Source organism: Pollicipes pollicipes, unplaced genomic scaffold, assembly GCF_011947565.3.
Source record: "Pollicipes pollicipes isolate AB1234 unplaced genomic scaffold, Ppol_2.1 Scaffold_3087;HRSCAF=3621_pilon_pilon_pilon, whole genome shotgun sequence".
Lineage (NCBI taxonomy): Eukaryota > Metazoa > Arthropoda > Thecostraca > Pollicipedomorpha > Pollicipedidae > Pollicipes > Pollicipes pollicipes.
The window spans coordinates 30,562,951-30,573,139 of NW_023596225.1; the positions used below are offsets into that span (position 1 = coordinate 30,562,951).

A 10,189-nucleotide genomic window follows, 5' to 3' on the forward strand; every position below is an offset into this window, starting at 1 on the left:
AGGGCTTTTTAACGCTATTAAGCTGCGCCGTTCTAGCCAGTCAGCTTCTCACGTCATGAACACAACCGACAGCAGCCAACAGCCCTGCATCGAAGCCAACGCATTACCTCGTGACGAGCAATCAAGCCCATCTGTCCCAAACGGCGCGACGCTTTTAAAACGCTCTGCGTAGGAAACTGACCACATTCGTCGCCAAGATGCTGTGGTCCAGCCATGATTCTTACGACTATAATAAGTTTAATTATTTGGTATTTTATGCCATTTAGTATGCTGAAGCGGATCTTGGCCGAAAAATCTGTGAAAAGCACCGATTTAAGGGTCATTGGAAAAGCACTGTGTCACCACTGACCTGTAACGTCGGCACTGATATAGTACAGTTTGTAGTATGTTTCTGGTATCTGCTAAAAACTATTCTAATTAAAGCTACCATGCCTGGCAGCAATTTATGGCTCAACTTGTTCATACAGCGAAATGTCGACGTTTCGACATGTGCTCACGCTGCAAGTGTTATCGAGTACAGACCAATACTAAGCTTGGAATCCGTGGAGCTGGAATAATCTGTTGTAATGTGGTTTTGCCTGTTAAAATTTGTTTTCATTTTTGCAGTTTTGTCACCAATTGCTTCGCAAAAGCGTCAGTTTTTCGGCGATCATATCCGGTAAAACAGAAGCTTTTTCACCCCTGATGGCGGCGCTACTCTGCAGTGACCACGCGATTACGCTTGCGTGCCCATACTCGCTGCTCAACGAGCTCACCCACGCAGGGTAGCAGCCAGAGCCTTGGTAAGGCCGGGGAAGGAGTGCAGGGTCAACATAAGGTGCTCCTTCTGGTGATAGAATCTTCCATCCCTAAAACTTGAATTCGAACGGTAAGATTTTCTTCTTTTTATTTCAATATTAAATCTCCTTGACTGCAACAGAACCCAGAATGCACAGAAAGATACTACTCTGTTTGTTTTTTGAAGAAGTCAATAAACCAAGGCCATCAGGCATCTAGTTATTGCATAAATTGAAAACACCGGCGCTATGGATGTTTCTGTGAGTTCCTTCTACGCCCATAACACTTCGGGTCAGTGTGGGGATTTCCCTTTGTTGCACAGATACGTTGTGAACGCAGAAGACAGTGAACATATAATGCAGGTAGAAATAGGGTCATAAATTTGTATTGACATGGCCTACCCTTGTTTTTACGGGAGCTCTCATACATTGCTCAGAATCGAGAAGTGGAAGTATTAGCTAACAGTTTTGACCACGTGCGGTGACAAATCAGAAAAATGGACCTCGACACCCGGCGTTGCAGTCTCCGTAGGCCACGTGACGGCCTTGCGGCTAGCATTAGGTGGTGGCCAGCGGACGGGCGAAAACGATAGCGTTTCTAAAAGATGTGCCTTGAACGATTTAATATTTTAATTTATGTGTTCAGAAAGTAGTCCGGAAGTATTCTTCATCTGTGCCTGTCGCGGCCACACTCGTTTTCTGCCTTGCAACGCGGCAAAGAAGCAGCTCCTCGCATATGCGTGCAGATATAGAGGTTCTAGCCACTCGCAAAGCTGTATTCACGCCAATGATCCTCATGTATCACCGTGTCGGCTTCTGCAACAGTACAACAAATTATAAACACAGATAGATAAGTCATTCCAGAGCCAGATGATCTCAGGGTATTCAAGCGCGTTGTGCATCATGCACAAGTACAACAGAATCAAGCATGACACAGATCCACTATAAACCAAGTAGTGCCCTCAATAGGCTCATAGGCGCACTGCGGTCCAACCTCGCGGGGAGAGCTCACAGAACGGGAAGTATCAGGGGAATAAACGGCGCGACAGAGACAAGTAAATAAGGATGATGAGATGAGTTTTGGAAACCAAATTGAGGCTGTATGTCCGGGGCCTTCAGTACCATTTGTAGATTTCTAATAGGAACGAATAGCATTTACAGCACCGCGAATCGGTGCACCAGTGCTGGAATGAATTCTGAAACTAGACAAGTGAGGGTATTATCTCTATCTCTGTGTTGCTGCCGTTGCTTTCCAGTTTCGACGACGACCTAAACATTATGTCAGTGAAATATATGCCCAGCCTAACTTTTGAACGGTAGGAGTTGATTTCGAAAGACTTCCGCGACCATTTTTCACGACGGCTGTTTTCGCGCGGCGCGTCTGGCGTCAAGTGTTGGCTGCAGTGGCCAGCGCCCCTCGGCTTGACGGAGACTGCGACACCGGTCATCCCATTGATGCTCTTGTATGTGGTTTGTTTTACATATTGATTCTGAATAATAATGGATGTCCTTGCTTGTTTTGGCCTTTTTCATTTTGGCCCTATCTTTATCCGCTCTTTTGAACACCAAGGAAGCTCTTTACCCTTTCCGGGCAAGGTGTTCGGTGGGCCATACTAACGACACTAGGGTCTGGATGTCCCGGTCAATGTGGAATCCATTAGAAGGATCAATATTTGGCATTGATACAAAAAGACCCGTTATCGCTCCAGTTGTTTAATAATTGGCACAGAGACCCAAGCTCGCCGTAACGGGCTCCTGGCTGAAATGGGGTGAAGAGCCCTCCGTTCGGTGCTGGGGCACCTGACTGACAACGGTCCTTCCATTGTGTCAATGTGGAGCCTCATCGTAAACTGTTCCATTGTTATTGTCAGAAGGCCCTGATCAACGCGAGAGGCCTCGGACATTTGGGGTCTGTGGTGTTCGTGCTCGGGTTAAGTGACTTCACATATGGGCAGCCCATCCTGCCGTTCGATATGCCGATTACGGCAACCTCGTCTGTGAGAGTGATGCGCCAAGTCGGCGCGTTGTGCACGTGCCCAGAGAACAATGCATCGTTTTATTGGTTTAATCGTGTGTGCCAACGAACCAAGGACTTGACATGGCGCGGTCGGAAGGCAATGTATATTGCGAATGCCATGTTTTTGCATATTTTGCCTCAAGTACCTCTCGGCGCAAGTACGGCATTGAAGTCAAGCCAGTCAAAGCCGAATGAGTATGAAGAGCACGTGAAAAGTACACCGTACCCATCATATGTTCAGTAGCATAGTGGACAGTGCGTAAGGCTCTCTTGCGGCGGAGCCGGGTTCAAGTCACGGTGGAAGCAATCGTTTTGACACGATGGCGGATGGAAATTATTTTGCCGCTGCGATAGCGAACCTCACTTATTTGTTGAAAAGCCAAGTTGAAGTCGCTAACCGGCTTGAACACCGGATGGCTGACGTTGTGACTCAGGCTTTGCAGGGCAGACAAGGGGGCGAGCCCGCAGACGACGCCCTCGCCTAGACTTCACAAGCCACGACCAGCAGACTTCGCCTTCCACCGTCAGCCACCCCAGCACCGCGGCTAGCCACCTCCGCTAGCCTGTGAGAGTTCTCGACCTGGCGAGAGAAGCGCAAAGGCTACCGTCTTCTCACAGGCCTCGACAACCTCCCCATCAAAGAGCAACGAGCAGCGCTACTGGCACTCCTCGACGATAAATGGACGCGAGTCGTGCGCTATTCTCTGGGCGTGAGCGGCACCACTAAAGTAGGCGACCTGCTGGACAAGATGGAGAGGCACCTCAGAAACCAAAGGCGCGTCATCCCCGACAGGAAGGAATTCTACACAAGACTGCAAGCAGATGGAGAGTCGTTCGACAACTACATGATGGTGCTAAAGGAACTGGCGGAATTCTGCGACTTCTGTGCCCACTGTATGGACGACAGACTCAAGGACAGGATCGTAACCGGCATCTGGCGTGAAGAAACGCTGCGACTTATTCTCGCCGAGTTATCGCTGACGCTGCAGAAGGCAATCGACATCTGTCGAGCGTGTGAAATCGCACTACAGAACAGCGAAGCGCTCCGCGGGAGCCACGCTCGCCCCGTGTCCGCCTACCGCCGTGGTCGGAGCCGGGACAGCAGAGACAGACAGGACAGCACAGACACCAACAAAGACAGGACAGCCCAGACAATCGTGGAAGACGATCCATCATGGAAAGACGGGACGCCAGCTTCAGACGAGGCGACGACTTCAGGCAAGACGACAACTACAGGCGAGACGACAACTACAGGCGAGATGACAGCTACAGGCGAGACGACGGCTACAGACGAGACAGCCGGTCGCATATCCGCGAGAGGCGATGCGGCTGCTGTGCCGGACCTTGACACCCCAAGGGGCAGCTGGCCTCTTGCCCAGCCAGAAACACGACGTGTAGTGCCTGTGACATCAAAGGACACTACGCATCAGTCTGCAAGCGGGCCAGACGGAGCAACACGTGGTCAGACTACGGAGAACGACAGACGTCCGGCAACCTCCACGTGAACGACGTGCGCGTTCAAGGCGTGACCGTGAAGAAGACGCCGCAAGTATCTGTCCTGGTCAGCCATCAGAGAAATGAGGGGTCACTCCTGTGGACACCAGACACTGGTGCCGAAGTCTCTGTCATCGGCACCAAAAAAGCAAAGCGGATCGGCATCGACTCCTCGCAGCTGACACAGCCGGCCGACGGTCTCTTGGCCGCTGGAGGACATCAGCTGGAGTGTACTGGCACGTTCCAGTACAAGTCAACCATGGGACGACGCCAGACGTCGTCGGCCGTGACAGTTGTGACAGGCTTAGACGCCGCCTTCCTGTCATGGCATGACTCCATCGCCGCTGGCATCACCTCGCCTGACTTCCCGAGACAGGTCTATGGTGTCACAGGAGCAACGACGCAACAGACTACTGCTGAAGAGAAGACGTCTACACCCGTGACGACTCAGGACGTTCAAGCGGCAGAGGTTAACCCGTCCCTTCCAAGATAGAAACCAGACGACGGGGACCCGACGCCAGCCCAGAAGAACCTGCACCTGGAAACACTGAAGAAGGCGTTCCCGAGAGTGTTCAGCACCCAGCCACCGCTGAGGGAGATGTCAGGTGGTCCAATGCGGATCGATCTACGGCCAGACGCTCGTCCGTATGCTGAGACAGCCGCCAGACACATCCCGCATGCATGGCGAGACGACATCAAGCATCAGGTGGACGATCTGATCGCGCAAGACGTCATCACGCCCGTAGCACACCCGACTGAGTGGTGTCACCCGATGGTCCAAGTGCCGAAGCCGCCCACGGACCGAAGCCACGGCAAGACCTACGTGCGTATGTGCGTGGATCTGACCAGACTCAATCTCTACGTTCGACGTGGAGCGCATCCACTCACCACGCCTCACGATGTCATCACCGGAATCGAGCAAGGGAGCCGGTACTTCACGAAGCTGGGCGCGAAGTCAGGATACTTCCGGGTCCTGATCGCAGAGGAAGACCAGAAACTGACGTGTGACACCCTGGGGACGCTGCAAGTTCAAACGCGCCGTCATGGGCCTCTGCACGTCTGGAGACGAGTATGGACGGTTTGGAGACGCAGCACTGGCGGGCCTGCCGAAGACGAACAAGGTAGTCGACGACATCCTGGCCTACCGTGACGACTACTCGACCCACCTTCTGCACGTGACCCAGATTCTTCAGCGATGCGACAGCCATGGCATCACCCTGAACCCGGCGAAGAGGACACTCGCCGTTCAGACGCTGGACTTCTGCGGCTACGTTATCAGTCCTGACGGCTACACAGCAGACCAGCGGAAGGTGCGGGCTATCGCTGACTTCCCCGTTCCAGAGAACCTCACAGACTTAAGGAGCTTTATGGGACTGGTCAACCAGCTCGGGGCGTTCTCGACGGACACAGCGAGGACAGCCAAGCCTCTACGCGACCTGCTGAGGCCCCGGAACCAGTAGACATGGACATCGGTGCACCAGGCAGCGTTCGAAGTCGTCAAAGCAACGCTCGTCACCCCTCCGGTCCTGGCCTACTTCGACCCGTCACTGCCAACCGCAGTCCACACGGACGCATCACGACTCCGAGGCCTGGGCTACGTGCTGCTGCAGCGTCACGGCCAGGAGTGGAAGCTGATCCAATGTGGCTCCAGATTCTTGTCTGAGGTCTAGTCACGCTGCGCTGTCGTGGAGCTCGAGATGCTTGCGGTGACATGGGCCGTGCATGGGCCGTATTTAAAAGTTATATTGATAAACATATTTGTTGGTAGTTACATGGTTACATGGCGTCAAATAGGGTTCATGGTATGAGTTACTGAGTTAAAGCCTCAGATGAGTGGTCAAATTCTACGCTGATGACTGCGCTGTAAGGACGAGGAACACGTTGAAAACTGAACTAAAATGGCCCTTCAAAAATTTGGAGACACCGGAGTGTGTCTACAAGCTGCTCACAAACTGTCTCCCCAAACGGCAGTGATGAATAAGGTCTAGGCCACTAAAATTTATTGTCCTCTTTCATTGCTGTAATGCGCGCAGTTTCATCACGATCAACATTTCGGGAAAGAATATGTTGAATCAGACTTTGAACAATGGGTGTGTTTGAATCTCCTTTCATAAAGGGCAGACATTCAAATGAGTCCCCCAGGCTCGTTGGCGAGTGGACGTTTTTTACTATCGCATCTGGCCGGTATGGAACCTCAGCATGGGGGTGAAAAAACACGTTTCTTTTGAAATGAGGGCAATTGAGTCTCCTTTTATGAAGGGCGGGCGTTGATAGCCGCCTTCCACGCTCGTGGGCGAGTGGACGCCCTTTTACCTCTGACTGATCAGCAAATGGGCCGTCTGGTCTGGACTCGAGAGCGAACCTCTACGTCAATATCATCGGCTGCCACAAGAGCAATACGCGCTTCACCGATCCAGCCAGGACTCCACACGTCCCGCCGGCGAAAACACGTCCCCACGGAGACAGCACCGCGCAACAGCAGCGGCATTAGCATGTTGGCTTCGGCTGCAACATTTCTGACGTCAGCACGCTCAACAACAACGACGACACGAGCTTTAGCCAAGGAGTAGCCGAAAAGTCCTAAAGACGAAAACAAGGACATAAAACGTGTCCGTAGGCCGGAAGATAATGTGCAACGTGCAGAACAATTAATAGCCGGTCTAATAGCGTAATCACAATGTAGACGAATGCAGATTGGGGAAAGTTGTCAGTAATGTTTCAAACACGGTGGTGGAGGGTCGCAAAATCATTTGGTGGCTTATTCCTGGTCGAACACCTTACCCAATTATGAAGATCCCAATTATCGATTCTCCATGCGTTTGGGTAACTTGATTTTTGCTTTTATGAAGAAGTAATGCGACGCGCATAATAACCTAGTACAACGCTATTGTCTACGAATAAAATTGTCATATAGGGAAGACAGGGAGGGATTCAAATTTTAGCATGATTAGATACAAATACATTTTCAGGTTGATCTGGTTGACGGGTAAGCTTTAGATATACGAAACGTTTTTCATCTATAGCGCCTATATGCTGTGATAGGTTTAAGGTTATGTCAATTTGCACCACGTTTTACAAAGCCTAACGACAAATTTGTCACGGGATGCATCAATTTTTTGTGCAAATATTTTCTGAAGTGCGGAGGTTTGTATCTAGGTACCAAAAGCTCCCGCCTATATATCTGCATCGACCATCAATAATGCATTTCACACCGTCTAAAAAACCTGTCTTTCCGAACTCTGGAGAGGCCTCTGCTATGTTAATATTCTTTTGGCACAGCGGTACCCATGGTGAAGCTGTTTTAGTGGCCGGAATCTCAAAAGCTATTATTCATACCTAACAGCACCAACCTCTGCTGTAAACGCAAACCCGTGTGCATGGTTGTCGATTTCTCACAATGGGGGAGCAGGCAAAATTATGGAAGTCGCCATAATGAGACAGATGCGAAAAACGTCTCGGATTTCGTCCGGCTATGCTCTGAGTATTAATTATAAGTAACTATATATATACACATATATATATATATATATATATATATATATATATATATATAGCTTACACTTCTTGCATGTTTTTAAAGCTCACGTCCGTAGCCTCAGCAATGACATATGAAAGCCTGGCAGTTTGCCTTAGCTTCATATAAATATACCTGTTTTGTGGAACTTCTTTCTGTTAGGTTGCTTCCCATCAGCGTCACTTTCTGGCATGCAAACAGCATCTTCAAACCATCATACGTGAGGTACTTGAGTTGTTCTTTAGGTTTGTCAGCGCGCGGGCGTGCTCGGCGTACTCTTGGATCAAGACTTAAGTTTCATTGTTTTATATGTACATGTTTCTGTACCCATGTGTTTTCTTTACTCAAGTTTTGAAAAGTTACTGAACCATGTTTAACTCTTGTCTGTCCTGTTCGTACCATGTGCCCTGGAAATGGAAATGGCTGGTTTGTGCCCATTTGATTCGACGGTGCTAGAACTGAACGCGCCTATCAGCGATCGGGGGTTCCCGCCGGCGCGGCGGCCGGCACTTTCACGGTAGAATTGAATTGACGATAGAATTGAATCGGACGGCGGAATTGAACTGACCATTTTAGGTCAATAGGTCATCACACGCCAATAACTTGTCTCAGTTTAGTGCCTGCTTGCTGTGTAGCAATGTCTCATTTTTCTACCTCTGTTTAATTCTGGCATCGGAAGAAGAGCAGTTACCTTTTGTAATACGATATTAGATTGTCAGTTGTTAATTCGAGCAGAACCTCTCCAGGTGGTCTGCTCCACTTTTCCTAGGATCTTTTCCCTGCACTTCATCATGCAAACGGGTTATATGTGCCCGAAGATAATGTAGTCAAACCAAGCTGTGACAAATGCGATCCAGACCACGACGCAATGTGTGAAAGCCATTACTCTGCTGCAGCGGGTTCATGCGAAACGGAATCCATTGCGGAAGAATGAACTGCCCAAGGCGAAGTGATCAAGACGTTGGCATGTACAGTGCCGGGGCCGTTTGTATAATGAGACGGACACGTTGACCCGGAGACTCAGCGCGTTATGCTGTTGTATGGCAGGCCGCGATCTGCTCTGCTCTAGAGCTCAGTCGGTTCCCGGATGGGCGTTTAGTGCGCCTTTTACCCAAATACCTTTGCAGAATTTGAGTGGGACGTGAATGAACTCGGGCTAGTTGCCCGGACCAGGGAAACAGAGCACTGGGTACTTTAAAGCTCCGCCTAGTAGGTATTGAAATGTACTTTCAGAGTGCCAGAATTAGGATAAAGACTAAACATGAAATACTATACCAAAAGCTGGCGGTGCTGAGCTAGCGGCATCTTTGGTGTGACTGGCGACTAAGTGTATTTGCGTTTATGAGTCGTAGAGCACTTGGATTTCGCCGCGGTAGTCTGGGCCGTGGAATTGTCTCCTTTTGAAGTAATTGCACCTGCTTGTGACAACTTGCAGCAGATGTGTATGACGAGTCGGGTCGATGGATGAGAGAGTTTGGTAGCGCCGTGACAGGCCAGCATATCCATATCCATATCCATGTCCTGACTTTCCACCGGCACGCCGGTTGACGACCCCGACCTTAGCCTTGGGCAAAGGGACACTACACTATATGCTACACTATATATATATATATATATATATATATATATATATATATATATATATATATATATACACAAAGCTACCAGCATTGCGGTGACGAGCCGCAATACCAATGCAACACGAGGATTTTAATGAATTGATTATGGTGCTAAGGGTGCCTGGATGACCTTAAGATAGTCTCCCCGAAATAGTTTGCGCATCTTCGCAGACGTGTAGTTCAGAAACTAGAGAGGTTGTGGTCTTAAGAAGAGCTGGACCATGAGCTGCACTTTAAAAAACACATTTAAAGGGGTGAAAAGAAAGCTGTTAAAAGTCGAAAAGGTAAGAGAACGTTGCACCTTAAAGGCTGTAAACTGCACCGAATGATCTTTCAAGTGGCTGCATCAGCTCAAAACCCCATACAAGTGTGGAACATTCGCTTTCAAGTGGAATAAACCGTACAGTCATCCACACAAGCTGCACCTGCATGTTTGTTAAGGTACTTGTCATCAGTAAAGGAATACATGGTTTCACACCAGGTGAGCTCAGAAATCATGGGTATCTGAGACGTCGTTCGCCCCGATAGGTGCGCTGGCTACAGCGCCTGCCTTTGATTCAGCCAACCACGGCGGGTGGGCGGTGGAGGGGTCGCTACACGCGATCGTTGTTGCCCCAGCTGTGTGGAGGGGTCGCTATACGCGATCGTTGTTGCCCCAACTGTGTGGAGGGGTCGCTATACGGGATCGTTATTGCCCCAACTGTGATAACCTGCGGCCGGTGTCAGCGGTGGCACCAAAGATCAGATGAAGTCAGACGACGTGACGGAC

The 10,189-nt window shown here is 49.9% G+C and overlaps 1 protein-coding gene across 1 annotated transcript; it reads left to right on the forward strand.

Annotated features, from left to right (window-relative positions):
• The first annotated feature begins 3,542 nt into the window (after positions 1-3,542).
• Positions 3,543-5,747, forward strand: LOC119090032 (uncharacterized). Its single transcript, XM_037212828.1, has 4 exons — positions 3,543-3,732; positions 4,224-4,354; positions 4,781-5,110; positions 5,316-5,747. The coding sequence occupies exons 1-4, from the start codon at positions 3,543-3,545 to the stop codon at positions 5,745-5,747; spliced, it is 1,083 nt and encodes a 360-aa protein (XP_037068723.1).
• The last annotated feature ends 4,442 nt before the right edge of the window (positions 5,748-10,189 follow it).

Coding starts and splice junctions, on each gene's coding strand:
- LOC119090032 (XM_037212828.1), top strand. CDS start 3,543: ATGGAGAGGCACCTCAGAAACCAAAGGCGCGTCATCCCCGACAGGAAG. Junction 3,733..4,223: donor GATCGTAACCGGCATCTGGC/GTGAAGAAACGC, acceptor ACTACGCATCAG/TCTGCAAGCGGGCCAGACGG. Junction 4,355..4,780: donor CGCCGCAAGTATCTGTCCTG/GTCAGCCATCAG, acceptor CTTCCAAGATAG/AAACCAGACGACGGGGACCC.